The 17,118-nt window shown below is 43.2% G+C and overlaps 3 protein-coding genes and 1 non-coding gene across 7 annotated transcripts in view; 3 read left to right on the top strand and 1 right to left on the bottom strand.

Annotated features, from left to right (window-relative positions):
- The first annotated feature begins 1,441 nt into the window (after positions 1–1,441).
- Positions 1,442–1,513, top strand: trnag-ucc (transfer RNA glycine (anticodon UCC)). Its single transcript has one exon. It is a non-coding gene; the product is annotated as a tRNA-Gly (tRNA).
- A 652-nt stretch (positions 1,514–2,165) lies between these two features.
- On the top strand, positions 2,166–5,783 carry polr2d (RNA polymerase II subunit D). The gene is made up of 4 exons (XM_029446601.1): positions 2,166–2,500; positions 4,356–4,536; positions 5,160–5,255; positions 5,542–5,783. The coding sequence occupies exons 1-4, from the start codon at positions 2,422–2,424 to the stop codon at positions 5,618–5,620; spliced, it is 435 nt and encodes a 144-aa protein (XP_029302461.1). The 5' UTR covers positions 2,166–2,421; the 3' UTR covers positions 5,621–5,783.
- Positions 5,784–5,978: 195 nt separating this feature from the next.
- Positions 5,979–13,902, top strand: LOC115017578 (uncharacterized). 4 transcript variants are annotated; one of them, XM_029446156.1, is made up of 5 exons: positions 5,987–6,602; positions 8,315–8,946; positions 10,609–10,685; positions 10,773–11,024; positions 13,334–13,902. In XM_029446156.1, the coding sequence occupies exons 1-5, from the start codon at positions 6,541–6,543 to the stop codon at positions 13,589–13,591; spliced, it is 1,281 nt and encodes a 426-aa protein (XP_029302016.1). In that variant the 5' UTR covers positions 5,987–6,540; the 3' UTR covers positions 13,592–13,902. The 4 variants fall into 4 exon arrangements, with proteins under 4 accessions (XP_029302013.1, XP_029302012.1, XP_029302016.1 ...); XM_029446153.1 differs by having other exon boundaries at positions 5,979–6,602; positions 10,609–11,024; positions 13,379–13,902; XM_029446152.1 differs by having other exon boundaries at positions 5,985–6,602; positions 10,609–11,024.
- A 415-nt stretch (positions 13,903–14,317) lies between these two features.
- The window catches only part of abcf3 (ATP-binding cassette, sub-family F (GCN20), member 3), a 17,384-nt gene continuing 14,583 nt past the window's right edge, over positions 14,318–17,118 (bottom strand). The window contains exons 15-21 of the mRNA XM_029446151.1: positions 16,939–16,983; positions 16,728–16,860; positions 16,462–16,550; positions 15,511–15,602; positions 15,293–15,425; positions 14,872–14,959; positions 14,318–14,788 (exon numbers count right to left, since the gene is read on the bottom strand). Of these exons, the coding sequence (XP_029302011.1) occupies positions 14,630–14,788; positions 14,872–14,959; positions 15,293–15,425; positions 15,511–15,602; positions 16,462–16,550; positions 16,728–16,860; positions 16,939–16,983 (739 nt within the window). The 3' untranslated portion in view covers positions 14,318–14,629. The remainder of the gene's footprint in view (positions 14,789–14,871; positions 14,960–15,292; positions 15,426–15,510; positions 15,603–16,461; positions 16,551–16,727; positions 16,861–16,938; positions 16,984–17,118) is intronic.

The following is a 17,118-nucleotide window of genomic DNA, read 5'->3' as shown; positions in this document are numbered from 1 at the left end:
CTTGGTTGACGCGCTCAAACATTACACAGAGTTCACCACATTCTTTGTTTTGTCACTTTTATTTCTCTTTCTCATTCAGACTCCATCATATTGTGTTTATCTCCCTTTTACAAACAAAGGGTCGTTCTTACCGGGTGAAGCAGGGATGGGGTGAACTTGCAATAAAACAAAAACAACTTAAATCTACTTTTTCTCAGTCTCTCCTCCTTATTCTCCTTATAAGGAAGGAGGGAGGAGGAGGAGCAGGAGGAGGAGAGGAGGAGAGGAGGTAGGAGGAAGAGGAGGAGGAAGGAGGAGAAGGAGGAGAGGGAGAAGGAGAAGAAGGAGAAGGAGAAGGAGGAGGAGGAGGAGGAGGAGGAGAAGGAGGAGGAGAAGGAGGAGGAGGAGAAGGGAGGAGAAGGAGGAGAAGGAGGAGGAGGAGGAGAAGGAGGAGGAGAAGGAGGAGAAGGAGAAGGAGAGGAGGAGGAGGAGGAGGAGAAGGGAGGAGGAGAGGAGGAGAAGGAGGAGGAGAAGGAGAAGGGGAAGGAGAAGGGGAAGGGGAAGGAGGAGAAGGAGAGGAGAAGGAGGAGAAGGAGAAGGAGAAGGAGAAGGAGAAGGAGAAGGAGGAGAGGGAGAAGGAGAAGAAGGAGGAGAGGAGGAGAGGAGGAGAAGGAGGAGGGAAGGAGGAGGAGGAGGAGGAGGAGGAGGAGGAGAGGGAGAGGGAGGAGGAGAGGGAGGAGGAGGAGAGGGAGGAGAAGGAGAAGGAGGAGAGGAGGAGGAGAAGGAGGAGGAGGAGGAGGAGAAGAAGGAGAGGGAGAAGGAGAAGAAGGAGGAGAAGGAGAAGGAGGAGAAGAGGAGAGGGAGAAGGAGGAGAAGGAGGAGAGGAGGAGAGGAGGAGGAGGAGGAGGAGGAGGAGAAGGAGGAGGAGGAGGAGAAGGGGAGGAGGAGAAGGAGAAGGAGGAGGAGAGGAGGAGAAGGAGGAGAGAAGGAGGAGGAGGAGGAGAAGGGGGAGAGGAGAGGGAGAAGGAGGAGGAGAAGGAGAGGAGGAGGGAGGAGAAGGAGGAGGAGGAGGAGGAGAAGGAGAGGAGGAGAAGGAGGAGGAGAAGGAGGAGGAGGAGAAGGAGGAGAGGAGAAGGAGGAGACGGAGAAGGGGGAGGAGAAGGAGGAGGAGGAGGCTCTTCGGAGGAGAAGGAGAAGGAGGAGGAGAAGGAGGAGAATTCTCAGAAGGAGAGGGAGGAGGATTCTCTTCTTCTCCTTCTTCTTCTCCTTCTTCTCCTTCTCCTCCTTCTTCTTCTCCTTCTCCTTTTCCTTTTCCTTCTCCTTGTTCTCCATCTCCTTGTTCTCCTTGTTCTCCTTCTCCTTGTTCTCCTTCTCCTTATTCTCCTTGTTCTCCTTCTCCTTATTCTCCTTGTTCTCCTTCTCTTTATTCTCCTTGTTCTTCTTCTCCTTTAAATCTCTGTGTGCGTTGGTGGTATAGTGGTAAGCATAGCTGCCTTCCAAGCAGTTGACCCGGGTTCGATTCCCGGCCAACGCAAAATATTTTTCACTCTACAAAATGTGTTTTAAAAAGCTGTTAAAAAACAATAAGTTTGTGTTCTATATTATTATGCATATCATCATATAACTTATTATTAAGACTTGAACACTAAACATACAAATCCATAACACACATCATGATTCTTTAAGAACACTTAACACACAAAACATTACACAAACACAGGGAAAACAATCACAAAAACATACAGTCCACCAACTAACAAGACAATAGAAGAACATAAAAGGCACAGCCCAGTCAAAAATAATATCTATATATGTATAGATATAATTTTTACTGTGCTGTGTTTTGCCTTACCGTAAAAATATTTATAAGTAAATATTGTTTTATATATTATCTGCAACATGTACTTGTATCAACATGTATCAAAAGTAAATTGCTCATTATTGCTTCTTTGGTTGTCTTTTGTAACACACATATATATATATATATATATATATATATATATATATATATATATATATATGGGTGCATATTTCATATTTTTATAAAATATATTTGTGCACTGAACAAGGCATCAGATCTAATAAACTGGTCACATGTTTAAATATAGTATTACTTACTTTACCACCGTGTATTTCTGAGAATTAATTTGTGAGTGCTCTTATTTTGAAGGAGAGGGCAACTAGTGACAGGAAGTGATTGGTGTCACAAACGGAAGTGATTGTTTGTGTTTTTGTGCGACTGAAAGGCGCAGCGCTGAAATCTGAGTCCGTAACTTTAGACTCCTGAAGCCGCAGAGTTCACCCTCCGTCCGCCGGAAGTCTTCCAGGAGTCTGTGTTCAGCCTCCGGTACCGGCTGCTGGTGCAACTGTCCGCTGTTTCGTGTCCGCGCTGATGCCCGCGGACTGTTAGCCGTTAGCCGTTAGCCGGTGTTGTTGTGTGTCATGGCGGCGGGAGGCGGCGCGGCTAATGCTCAAGTTGGAGATGTTGAAGAAGACGCTTCACAGCTGCTGTTTCCTAAAGGTCTGTAACTTATTATAAACATATTTAACTTATATATTTATACCAGATAATATAAAGGTCTGTAACTTATTATAAACATATTTAACTTATATATTTATACCAGATAATATAAAGGTCTGTAACTTATTATAAACATATTTAACTTATATGTTTATACCAGATAATATAAAGGTATGTAACTTATTATAAACATATTTAACTTATATATTTATACCAGATAATATAAAGGTATGTAACTTATTATAAACATATTTAACTTATATATTTATACCAGATAATATAAAGGTCTGTAACTTATTATAAACATATTTAATTTATATGTTTATACCAGATAATATAAAGTTATGTAACTTATTATAAACATATTTAATTTATATGTTTATACCAGATAATATAAAGGTCTGTAACTTATTATAAACATATTTAACTTATATGTTTATTACCAGATAATATAAAGGTCTGTAACTTATTATAAAACATATTTAACTTATATATTTATACCAGATAATATAAAGGTCTGTAACTTATTATAAACATATTTAACTTATATATTTATACCAGATAATATAAAGGTCTGTAACTTATTATAAACATATTTAATTTATAGGTTTATACAGATAATATAAGGTATGTAACTTATTATAAACATATTTAACTTATATATTTATACCAGATAATATAAAGGTATGTAACTTATTATAAACATATTAACTTATATATTTATACCAGATAATATAAAGGTCTGTAACTTATTATAAACATATTTATTATATTTATATATTTATACCAGATAATATAAAGTTATGTAACTTATTATAAACATATTTAATTTATATGTTTATACCAGATAATATAAAGGTATGTAACTTATTATAAACATATTTAATTTATATGTTTATACCAGATAATATAAAGGTATGTAACTTATTATAAACATATTTAATTTATATGTTATACCAGATAATATAAAGGTATGTAACTTATTATAAACATATTTAATTTATATGTTTATACCAGATAATATAAAGGTATGTAACTTATTATAAACATATTTAATTTATATGTTATACCAGATAATATAAAGGTATGTAACTTATTATAAACATATTTAATTTATATATTTATACCAGATAATATAAAGGTATGTAACTTATTATAAACATATTTAATTTATATATTTATACCAGATAATATAAAGGTATGTAACTTATTATAAACATATTTAATTTATATGTTTATACCAGATAATATAAAGGTATGTAACTTATTATAAACATATTTAATTTATATGTTTATACCAGATAATATAAAGGTATGTAACTTATTATAAACATATTTAATTTATATGTTTATACCAGATAATATAAAGGTATGTAACTTATTATAAACATATTTAATTTATATGTTTATACCAGATAATATAAAGGTCTGTAACTTATTATAAACATATTTAATTTATATGTTTATACCAGATAATATAAAGGTATGTAACTTATTATAAACATATTTAATTTATATATTTATACCAGATAATATAAAGGTCTGTAACTTATTATAAACATATTTAATTTATATATTTATACCAGATAATATAAAGGTCTGTAACTTATTATAAACATATTTAATTTATATGTTTATACCAGATAATATAAAGTTATGTGACACAAAGTATTAGTACTTTTCTGTATGAGCACAGGGTGTTCAGTGTCTCCCCAGATGAAAACGTCTTTACTCGGCGACACCAGCGTTTAAATCCAGTATTTCACAAACTGTGCCCTCCTTGTCAGAAGCAGAACTACAAACATGGCCCCCGCTGTTCTGATTGGCTCCCGTGTTGTTGTTGTTTTTCTAACAGAGTTTGAGAACTCTGAGACGCTGCTCAACTCCGAGGTCCACATGTTGCTGGAGCACAGGAAGCAGCAGAACGAGAGCGCGGAGGACGAACAGGAGCTGTCCGAAGTTTTCATGAAGACTCTGAACTATACGGCTCGGTTCAGCCGCTTCAAGAACAGAGAGACCATCACCGCTGTGCGCAGGTGAGGCTCCACCTGATCAGCTGTTTGAGTCCATGAGGTCTCATCTCTCTCTGTTTGAGTCCACGAGGTCTCATCTCTCTCTGGTTGAGTCCACGAGGTCTCATCTCTCTCTGGTTGAGTCCACGAGGTCTCATCTCTCTCTGGTGGAGTCCACGAGGTCTCATCTCTCTCTGGTGGAGTCCACGAGGTCTCATCTCTCTCTGGTGGAGACCACGAGGTCTCATCTCTCTCTGGTGGAGTCCACGAGGTCTCATCTCTCTCTGTTTGAGTCCACGAGGTCTCATCTCTCTCTGTTTGAGTCCACGAGGTCTCATCTCTCTCTGGTTGAGTCCACGAGGTCTCATCTCTCTCTGGTTGAGTCCACGAGGTCTCATCTCTCTCTGGTTGAGTCCACGAGGTCTCATCTCTCTCTGTTTGAGGTCTCATCTCTCTCTGTTTGAGTCCACGAGGTCTCATCTCTCTCTGTTTGAGTCCACGAGGTCTCATCTCTCTCTGTTTGAGTCCACGAGGTCTCATCTCTCTCTGTTTGAGTCCACGAGGTCTCATCTCTCTCTGTTTGAGTCCACGAGGTCTCATCTCTCTCTGGTTGAGTCCACGAGGTCTCATCTCTCTCTCTGTTTCAGTCTCCTGCTGCAGAAGAAGCTCCACAAGTTCGAGTTGGCCAGTTTAGCAAATCTTTGTCCTGAAGCTGCCGAAGAGGCCAAAGCCCTGATCCCCAGGTGAGTCTGATCCACATCGCTGTCACATCTCGGATCAAGTGACAAATGTAAAGTAAAAAACGTTGATATTCTGAGATGAAGTGGCTCTTCCTAAGCGAGTGGCATAAACAAACATAGTGTCCGATATTACAGCATTTGTTGCTCACAGAGACCCAGCGGGGGGGGGGGGGGTCACAGACAAACTTTTTGTTGTTGAGTTAAATGTAACAATCTGGGGTAAAGGTCAGTATTCCAGGTCCGGTCCGACCACAGAAACCTGTCGTCACGTTTCCTTCCTGTGTTTCAGTCTGGAGGGTCGGTTTGAAGACGAGGAGCTGCAGCAGATCCTGGACGACATCCAGACCAAGAGGAGCTTCCAGTACTGAGACCAGAACCAGGACTCCAGCTGGACCTCCGTCAGGACCCCGCTCCTTCTTTATTATTATTATTGTTATGCAGGACGACTGAACTGGTCGTCATCATGTGATCTGATGACATCACACAGGTGGTACATTACCCACCTGTCACAATAAACTTTGTCTTTTTTTACTCCGCTGTGTGATCTGTTGTTTTTTTAAGGATTGTTCTGATTCTGCCACGATGTATAGTATCATATATATATATATATATATATATATATATATATATATATATATATATATATATATATATATAGGAGGTGAAGGAAACATAAAGCAGGAAACTCAGATGTTCTTTGAGATTAAAAAGATTTATGAGAAAACAGACTTTGTGTAAAATGTGAGTTCTGAGTTCTTCAGTTCTTGGTCCTTCAGACGTTGATGAGGTACGCCGCTTCAGAGTTCGTGTCCTCAGAGTCCTGCAGAGCTTCAGGCAGGACTCCTCCGGACGTCCTCGCCATCCTCACTGTGCAGCGGCCGAACAGAGTCATCTCGTACTCCATCAGCTGCTTCCAGAAGCCGGCGTTGGGTCGAATGAACGGACGCTGACCCAGAACAACTTCATGAGCCCGCCGGAGACTGAGACCTTCAAACCTGCATAGACCAAAGAGACGCGACCATCAAGAGAAGGTTACGAGCTGAGGGTGGTGCCGAGGGTGGTGCTGACCTACCTCATCAGGTAGGCAATGACCAGAGCCGGGGATCGGCTCCGGCCCGCGGTGCAGTGGACCAGAGTCCTGCCGGTCTGGTTCTGGTCGATCCGTTCTCCCACCGGGTCAAAGTACCGGCTCAGGGGGGCGTGAGGTTGGTCCTGGACGGGGACGTGGAGGACACTCAGGCCGTCCAGCGGAGGGTAGGACACGTCCTCCAGCCCGCTGGCGTTAACGATGAGCGTGATGTTCCTGCTGGAGAGGACGCTGAGGTTCAGCGCCGAGTCCAGACCGCTGAGGTACACGCCAGGGGGCACCAGAGACACCGCCATGCTGCAGGGAACACCTCCCCCCAGAGTGATCATTTACAGAAAGGATTGTTCATTCATTGTACACTCTGTCATGGAGTAATAATTATTTATTATTATTATTATTATCGAATAATTATTTATTATTATTATTATTATCGAATAATTATTTATTATTATTGAAAGAAAAATATCGGAAATAAATGCAAATTAATAACTAATAATAATAAAAACGAAATAAATACCAAAATAGTTTAATATGAAATAAATAAATGCTTAAATAGATGAACACCCGGAAGTGCTTTATACAAAAGATCAAACAAATGACACACACACACACACACACACTCTCTCACACAGTCACACACACACACACACAGTCACACACTCTCTCACACACACAGTCACACACGCTCACACACACACAGTCACACACTCTCACACACACACAGTCACACACACACACACACAATCACACGCTCTCTCACACACACACACAGTCACACGCTCTCTCACACACACACAGACACACACAGTCACACGCTCTCTCACACACACAGTCACACACGCTCACACACACACACAGTCACACACTCACACACACACACACACAGTCACACACTCTCTCACACACACACAGTCACACACTCACACACACACACACAGTCACACACGCTCACACACACACAGTCACACACTCTCACACACACACAGTCACACTCTCTCACACACACACACACACACACACAGTCACGGGATAATGAGTCACAGTCTCTCCCACAGACTTTAACTTTACATGCAGGTAAGATCTGTGCAGTTTCTATTTCTTTGTATTGTTTAATAGTTTACTGATTACAATAATAACTGCACATGAAGTCTACATTTAAACATAAACTGCTCTCACGAAGTATTCCGGAGACTAAACTAGTTTACGCCAAACTTCATTCAGAAATGTGTCGGTTTAGTTCTTCCCGCTGCGCAGCTCCGTGAGAGGTTCCCTCTGGTTGCGGTTCATTTAGCTGGAAGAACAGCACCAGGGTCCCCTATAAAAACCTTACATTTAAGTTAAAGACGAGCCGCTGCTTTCACGGGATGCAACGACGTTAAACATTAAAACAGCTGATCTGACGGGTCAACATCTGCAGGGTTTATCTTTCCACATATTTTGAATGAAGTTTGGTGATAAGTTTGTAGTTGTCGAAGCATTCAGAATGTTTAAGAAGCAACTACCGTCATTCTCACCTGTTTAGTATTAAATAACAAACAACTTCCGACCGTCATTTCCCAGACTTTCAAAATAAAAGCCCAAACAACGAATTTATGTTCCATCATTTTTTGACCAACAAACACGAAATTAAAACTTTGGCAGGTGGTAAATAGTTCAAGGCCTTTGTTGGGTGATATATTTAATACCTTTTGATGCCGTGTTAATGATAATATAATAGCGTATTACAAGTACACACTTTCAAAGAACAATGAACTTTTATTTCTTAAGAATATTCAGACATTGGAATTGGAATGTAAAAAAATATTAAAATATCCGAAATAAATTAAAGCACTAAACAAAAGCACCAAATATATCGTACCTTAAGTTATGTCCATACATATGACGATAAATTGCTAACTTAATTATCGTGACAGACCGAAGTGTGAAAAAGTTTTAAATTTAACGATTTTTAAACCAGTTTCTGTTCTTTTTCTAGTTCGGAAGTAGATGACATGAAAATGCAGAATCAGAACAGAAACCAGGTCCCAGAGGCCGACCGGAGCCAGAAAACAGTCGTGCCGAAGGTTCGATATCACCCAAGCATCAAGACCCCGACACCTGGAGCCGAACCCAGAACCAGTCAGACCCAGAAGAGAAGACCTGCCGCTGCACACCCCCCTCAGACTGTAGACAGGACCCCCCAGACTGTAGACAGGACCCCCCAGACTGTAGACAGGACCCCCCAGACTGTAGACAGGACCCCCCAGACTGTAGAAAGGACCCCTCAGACTGTAGAAAGGACCCCCCAGACTGTAGACAGGACCCCCCAGGTAAATCCTGCTGTGAGAGGACAACAGAGCGCTGAGAACCCCGTTCATGGAGCTGCTGCAGCCCCTGACACAGCCCCCCTCAGCCTGGAGCCGGCACCTCTGGGTCTGGGGGTCCAGCTGGAGAGGCGTGTTGTGGAGGAAGTGGAGGTTCTGACCCGCGGACAGAGGACCAACCAGGACTGGTTCACCTGGAGGAAGAACCGGATCACGGCCTCCGTTGCTCACGGCATCTCTCACTGCCGCTTTGTGAACGGCAAGAGCAAAACCCCGCCCAGCTGTTACCTGGCTGCTATCACAGGTAGTAAACATATTAATATAACTTCACAGTGTGTAGATGTGTGTGTGTAGATGTGTGTGTGTAGATTGTGTAGATGGTGTGTGTAGATGATGTGTGTAGATATGTGTGTGTAGATATGTGTGTAGATGTGTGTGTAGATGTGTGTGTAGTATGTGTGTAGATATGTGTGTAGATGTGTGTGTAGATATGTGTGTGTAGATATGTGTGTGTAGATATGTGTGTAGATGTGTGTGTAGATGTGTGTGTAGATATGTGTGTAGATATGTGTGTGTAGATGTGTGTGTGTGTAGATGTGTGTGTGTAGATATGTGCGTGTAGATGTGTGTGTGTGTAGATATGTGTGTAGATATGTGTGTGTAGATGTGTGTGTGTGTAGATGTGTGTGTGTAGATATGTGTGTAGATATGTGTGTGTAGATATGTGTGTAGATATGTGTGTGTAGATGTGTGTGTAGATATGTGTGTAGATGTGTGTGTAGATATGTGTGTGTAGATGTGTGTAGATATGTGTGTAGATATGTGTGTGTAGATATGTGTGTAGATGTGTGTGTAGATCTGTGTGTAGATATGTGTGTGTAGATGTGTGTGTAGATATGTGTGTGTAGATATGTGTGTAGATATGTGTGTGTAGATATGTGTGTAGATATGTGTGTAGATATGTGTGTGTAGATATGTGTGTAGATGTGTGTGTAGATATGTGTGTGTAGATGTGTGTAGATATGTGTGTGTAGATATGTGTGTGTAGATATGTGTGTAGATGTGTGTAGATATGTGTGTGTAGATGTGTGTGTAGATGTGTGTGTGTAGATATGTGTGTAGATGTGTGTAGATGTGTGTGTAGATGTGTGTGTGGATATGTGTGTGTAGATGTGTGTGTGTAGATGTGTGTGTGTAGATGTGTGTGTAGATATGTGTGTAGATGTGTGTGTGTAGATATGTGTGTAGATATGTGTGTGTAGATATGTGTGTAGATGTGTGTGTAGATGTGTGTGTGTAGATGTGTGTGCAGATGTGTGTGTAGATGTGTGTAGATATGTATGTATATATGTGTGTGTAGATATGTGTGTGTAGAAATGTGTGTATATATATGTGTGTATATATGTGTGTGTAGATATGTGTGTGTATATATGTGTGTAGATATGTATGTATATATGTGTGTGTAGATGTGTGTGTGTAGATGTGTGTGTAGATATGTGTGTGTAGATGTGTGTGTAGATATGTGTGTGTGTAGATGTGTGTGTAGAAATGTGTGTAGATATGTGTGTAGATATCAGTGTGTAGATGTGTGTGTGTGTGTGTGTGTAGATATCAGTGTGTAGATGTGTGTGTGCAGATGTGTGTGTGTAGAAACATGTTTACGTCTCATTTACATGGAGCAGCTACACTGCTAGCTTAGCGCTGATCAACCAAACTCCATTCAGAAAACAAGCATTTTAAGAGCAGTTAGCTTGTGGTCTTGCAGACCCGACAGGAACTCTTTACAAACGTCCTGATGGAGTTATTCCTGTTGATCCTTTATTGTGAATCACAGATAAATATCTTTATTTTGGTTCATACTGCTGTAGTGAACCAGATTAACTCAGATGATAAACCCAAATGATACCGCGGTCAAACTCGTGCAGATCAATATAATAAGACAAACTGGTTCTGTATTACTCGACAGGTAAGGGGCCGAGCATGCAGACCAGAGCCATGTCCTGGGGGGTCCATATGGAGGCCAAGGTCGTCCGCAGGTATCAGGTACAGTTCAACACACCTGGTGTAACATTAACTGTGTCTCACTTTAAAAAGTTCCTCCAGGTGAATCAGCACGTTTCCGTCCTGCAGACGCTGAAGAGCTCTGCGTTGAGTCGCTGCGTCTCGGTTCAGGACTGCGGTTTGTTTATCGACACTCGACGTCCCTGGTTGGCTGCGAGTCCTGACGGCATTGTGACGGACAGCCAGACCGGCCAATGGCTGCTCTGCCTGGAGGTGAAATGTCCCTACAAACACAGACACAGACGAGTGGAGGACGCCTGCAGGGACGACCCCGCCTTCTGCCTGGAGATGCAGGACGAGGACGGACGGGAGCCCGGAGAGGTCAATCAAAATCACAATTTCTCATCCTCTCCCTGTCTCTAACGTCCTCTCCCTGTCTCTGACGTCCTCTCCCTGTCTCTGACGTCCTCTCCCCGTTTGTAACGTCCTCTCCCCGTCTCTAACGTCCTCTCCCTGTTTGTAATGTCCTCTCCCTGTCTCTAACGTCCTCTCCTTGTTTGTAACGTCCTCTCCCTGTTTGTAACGTCCTCTCCCTGTCTCTAACGTCCTCTCCCTGTCTCTAACGTCCTCTCCCTGTCTCTAACGTCCTCTCCTTGTTTGTAACGTCCTCTCCCTGTTTGTAACGTCCTCTCCCTGTCTCTAACGTCCTCTCCCTGTCTCTAACGTCCTCTCCCTGTCTCTAACGTCCTCTCCCTGTTTGTAACGTCCTCTCCTTGTCTGTAACGTCCTCTCCCTGTCTCTAACGTCCTCTCCCTGTCTCTAACGTCCTCTCCCTGTCTCTAACGTCCTCTCCTTGTTTGTAACGTCCTCTCCCTGTTTGTAACGTCCTCTCCCTGTCTCTAACGTCCTCTCCCTGTCTCTAACGTCCTCTCCCTGTCTCTAACGTCCTCTCCCTGTCTCTAACGTCCTCTCCTTGTTTGTAACGTCCTCTCCCTGTCTCTAACGTCCTCTCCTTGTTTGTAACGTCCTCTCCCTGTTTGTAACGTCCTCTCCCTGTCTCTAACGTCCTCTCCCCGTTTGTAACGTCCTCTCCTTGTTTGTAACGTCCTCTCCTTGTTTGTAACGTCCTCTCCCTGTTTGTAACGTCCTCTCCCTGTCTCTAACGTCCTCTCCCTGTCTCTAACGTCCTCTCCTTGTTTGTAACGTCCTCTCCCTGTTTGTAACGTCCTCTCCCTGTTTGTAACGTCCTCTCCCTGTTTGTAACGTCCTCTCCCTGTTTGTAACGTCCTCTCCCTGTCTCTAACGTCCTCTCCTTGTTTGTAACGTCCTCTCCCTGTTTGTAACGTCCTCTCCCTGTTTGTAACGTCCTCTCCCTGTTTGTAACGTCCTCTCCCTGTCTCTAACGTCCTCTCCTTGTTTGTAACGTCCTCTCCCTGTTTGTAACGTCCTCTCCCTGTCTCTAACGTCCTCTCCCTGTCTCTAACGTCCTCTCCCTGTCTCTAACGTCCTCTCCTTGTTTGTAACGTCCTCTCCCTGTTTGTAACGTCCTCTCCCTGTCTCTAACGTCCTCTCCCTGTCTCTAACGTCCTCTCCCTGTTTGTAACGTCCTCTCCTTGTCTGTAACGTCCTCTCCCTGTCTCTAACGTCCTCTCCCTGTCTCTAACGTCCTCTCCCCGTTTGTAACGTCCTCTCCTTGTTTGTAACGTCCTCTCCTTGTTTGTAACGTCCTCTCCCTGTTTGTAACGTCCTCTCCCTGTCTCTAACGTCCTCTCCCTGTCTCTAACGTCCTCTCCTTGTTTGTAACGTCCTCTCCCTGTTTGTAACGTCCTCTCCCTGTTTGTAACGTCCTCTCCCTGTTTGTAACGTCCTCTCCCTGTTTGTAACGTCCTCTCCCTGTTTGTAACGTCCTCTCCCTGTTTGTAACGTCCTCTCCCTGTCTCTAACGTCCTCTCCCTGTTTGTAACGTCCTCTCCCTGTTTGTAACGTCCTCTCCCTGTCTCTAACGTCCTCTCCTTGTTTGTAACGTCCTCTCCCTGTTTGTAACGTCCTCTCCCTGTCTCTAACGTCCTCTCCCTGTCTCTAACGTCCTCTCCCTGTTTGTAACGTCCTCTCCCTGTCTCTAACGTCCTCTCCCTGTCTGTAACGTCCTCTCCCTGTCTCTAACGTCCTCTCCCTGTTTGTAACGTCCTCTCCCTGTCTCTAACGTCCTCTCCTTGTTTGTAACGTCCTCTCCCTGTTTGTAACGTCCTCTCCCTGTTTGTAACGTCCTCTCCCTGTTTGTAACGTCCTCTCCCTGTTTGTAACGTCCTCTCCCTGTTTGTAACGTCCTCTCCCTGTCTCTAACGTCCTCTCCTTGTTTGTAACGTCCTCTCCCTGTTTGTAACGTCCTCTCCCTGTCTCTAACGTCCTCTCCCTGTCTCTAACGTCCTCTCCCTGTTTGTAACGTCCTCTCCCTGTCTCTAACGTCCTCTCCCTGTCTGTAACGTCCTCTCCCTGTCTCTAACGTCCTCTCCCTGTTTGTAACGTCCTCTCCCTGTCTCTAACGTCCTCTCCTTGTTTGTAACGTCCTCTCCCTGTTTGTAACGTCCTCTCCCTGTCTCTAACGTCCTCTCCCTGTCTCTAACGTCCTCTCCTTGTTTGTAACGTCCTCTCCTTGTTTGTAACGTCCTCTCCCTGTCTACCTGTCACAGTCCCCAGTGTACCGGCTGAAGACGTCTCATAGTTACTTCACACAGATCCAGGTCCAGCTGGCGGTGACGGGCCTGCTGCAGGCCGACCTCGCTGTCTTCACCCTGAAGGAGACGGCAGTCGTCCCGGTGACCTTTGACCCCGACCTTTGGGAGGACACGGTGTCCAAATTGGAGAAGTTTTACAGGGACGCTGTCCTGCCTCACCTGAGAGAAAATAAACGCCGGGAGACGGCCGCATCCTGGACACCAGAGCTGTAGAGACGCTAAAGATTTCAAAATAACACCTGAAGACACCATCTCTTTGTTCTTGTTACTAAAATACAAAATGTTTTGTGTATAAATATATAAATGTCAGGAAACTTAAATCTCATTCAAACAAGAAACTTGTGTAATAAATAAGTTCTCAAACGTTCTTATATTTGAATCGTGTTTGAGAGCGACGTTCATGTTGTGTTCTTGGCTCATGAATGAATAACTAAATGATTTTGGAAGTTATTCTGGTGAATATGATTAATAATAAACATCTGTAAAATGTTACAAACTCCTTTAATTAAATAATAATAAACCTTTAATAACTTTTATTGGTAATTGTTTCTTCACTTTCTGACAGTTTGCTAACGGTTCTCGATTCTTGGAGCGTCCTTGAACACATCAGCAGTGACCGAAATAAATAAATACTTTCAGTACATTTATCACAGTCCTTATATACTTTATATTTATACACCTTATATACTTGTACTGCACTACATCTCAGAGGGAAACATTTACTGCACAACATTCATTTGACACCTTGAGTTAATTTATTTAAGATTCCTTCACCAAAAATATTATTTTCAGTTTTTTTCTGGTACATTTGTGACTTTAATCTTAAAGAAGGTTTTAATCTCAGAGGACGTTTCTCTTGTAAATGTCCCCTTTATCGACTGATAGCATATCATATTAATATTCAGTCAGTTAAAGCCGCAGCAGAAGAAGAAGTGAACACATGATCTGAAGGTTTTTATTTGGTTTGCGTCTGAATGTAAATATAACGTTGGGTCCTATTAAACTGAAGAGTCGATGATACAAAAAAAATAAATCAGGTTTTAAAGTGACGAAGACGTTTTAAATAAACTCTAAATGGTTTGTGATGACTCCGCCTCCTCCAGAGTTCACTGTGACCTCACCAGGTGAGCAGAATCGACCAATCAGCTTGCAGCAGGTCAGTTCAGAGAAGAAAAAATGTCCTCCGGTCCGCTGATCGGCTGCTGTGACGGGATGGGGGGGGCTGGTGGCCCGTCTGCAGTGGGCGCGGCCTCACAGGTAACCCTCCTTCCTGAACTGCTCGTGCAGGATGTCTCTGTACTCGTCGAAGCCGCCGTCGACGCGTCCGACTTTCCCGTTGTCACAAACCCACAGCTCCTTACACACCAAGCGGATCAGACGCTCGTCGTGAGACACCAGGATGACCCCCCCCTGAAACACAGGACACCACACAGTGAGTACACACACCTCGGGCACAAACCTCGGACACATCAGACACCCCCCCCCCCCCTCACCCTGAACTTGTTGAGAGATTTAGCCAGCGCCTCGATGGTCTCCATGTCCAGGTGGTTGGTCGGTTCGTCAAGGACGTAGAAGTTTGGACTGAAACAGAAACTTTGTTTTAACATTCCGATCTAAAGAAATCCTCAGTGTGAATAACGTGACGTGATTAAAGGAGTTTGTGTTTTTATCATTTCAACTTTCTTTAAATCAATAGAACTCGTCAGCTGTTTGAGGCTAAACATCAACAAATCTGTCCTGAAGCAGTATATCACTCCGGATAGGAGTTCAGATCACGTGTGAGGAGTTTATAAAGTTTATAAAGTGTTTATAAAGTTTATAATGTAGTAATGAAGTGTGTGAGTAAATGATGGACGCTGATAACATCGTGCTCACACAGACATGTAAACACGTGCGCCCTGAGCTCTCTCCTACCAGGGCATGGTCATCTGAGCGAAGGCCACCCGGCTCTTCTGCCCTCCGGAAAGACTGGCCACCGGCCTCGTGGCGAGCTCTCCGGTGATACCGTAACCTCCCAGCTGGTGGCGGTACTCCTCCTCCGGCCGACCTGCGACACAAAGACACCAGCCAATCAGAGCAAGAGCTTCACGTCAGAATGGGACACAGCTTCAGTGTGGTGTTGTTGTGGTTACCGGGGAAGCGGTTGAGCAGCAGCTCCACAGAGCAGACGTTCATGTCCAGCTGGTCCACATGATGCTGACTGAAGTAACCGATCTTCAAGTTCCTGGTGAGAAATAAAACAAAAAGAAACTTCAGTCGGAGTAATAACTGCTAAGCATTACCAAACATGAACTATAACAAAGAGCTAACTGTTCCTCAAACAGAGAGTTAACGGTTCCCTAAAAAGAGTTAAATGTTGTTCCCTAAACCGAGAGCTAACTGTTCCCTACACAGAGCTAACTGTTCCCTAAACTGAGTTAACTGTTCCTTAAACAGAGCCAACTGTTCCTTAAACAGAGTTAACTGTTCCTTAAACAGAGAGTTAACGGTTCCCTAAAAAGAGTTAAATGTTGTTCCCTAAACCGAGAGCTAACTGTTCCCTACACAGAGCTAACTGTTCCCTAAACTGAGTTAACTGTTCCTTAAACAGAGCCAACTGTTCCTTAAACAGAGTTAACTGTTCCTTAAACAGAGTTAACTGTTCCCTAAAAAGAGTTAAATGTTGTTCCCTAAACCGAGAGCTAACTGTTCCCTACACAGAGTTAACTGTTGTTCCCTAAACCGAGAGCTAACTGTTCCCTACACAGAGTTAACTGTTCCCTAAACTGAGTTAACTGTTCCTTAAACAGAGCTAACTGTTCCTTAAACAGAGTTAACTGTTCCTTAAACAGAGTTAACTGTTCCTTAAACAGAGCTAACTGTTCCCTACACAGAGCTAACTGTTCCCTAAACTGAGTTAACTGTTCCTTAAACAGAGCTAACTGTTCCTTAAACAGAGCTAACTGTTCCTTAAACAGAGCTAACTGTTCCTTAAACAGAGCTAACTGTTCCTTAAACAGGGAGTAAATGGTTCCACAGTTTGTCCTTCAGGTGAACATATTCAGACAAGTGCTCTGCTCTGATTGGTTCTTTGGTTGTCTTACCTGTGAGATTGTCTTACTCCGTTGACCGGCGTCAGCTCGCCCATCAGCAGCTTGAGGACGGTTGTTTTACCGGCGCCATTTTCACCGACCTGACAGGAAAAGCAACATGTCAACTCTCAGTACAGTCCTCAGTGATTGACTCTGATCAGTTGTTGCATTGATGTTAAAACCTTCAGGTTATTATGTGTTTGGAACATTCATACAGTCAACTTTATATATATTTATGTTTCATATGAAACAGCTGTTATTTCATGGATGACACGTACGATGCAGATGCGAGACTCAAGGTCGGCTGACAGGTTGAGTCCAGAGAAGAGACAGCGGTCTGGAGTGTAATAAAACTCTACTTCATCCAACTGCAGGATGGGAGGAGACAACTTCTCAAAGTTATCTGGAAACCTGTGGGGAGAAAAAACATGTAAATCAATCAGTCAGTCAGTTCCACGTTGGAGTCATGACAGAAGTTCATCCTCTTACTTCAAAGTGACCTCCGTTTCTTTTTCAAGGGGCACCAGTTCAGGTCTACAGGAGGAAACAAAACAGGGAGGTGTTACTGTCTGCAGCAGTTTACATGTGCTTCCAGGTTACCAAGTGAGAGACAGCCGGGAACACCTGGAACTACTGGGAACAGTGTGTCCCAGGGGTGTATACCAGGTG

This window comes from Cottoperca gobio, chromosome 13 (genome assembly GCF_900634415.1).
Source record: "Cottoperca gobio chromosome 13, fCotGob3.1, whole genome shotgun sequence".
Lineage (NCBI taxonomy): Eukaryota > Metazoa > Chordata > Actinopteri > Perciformes > Bovichtidae > Cottoperca > Cottoperca gobio.
The sequence above is the reverse complement of the archived record's forward strand: the minus strand, read 5'-3'. Positions and strand labels throughout refer to the sequence as shown.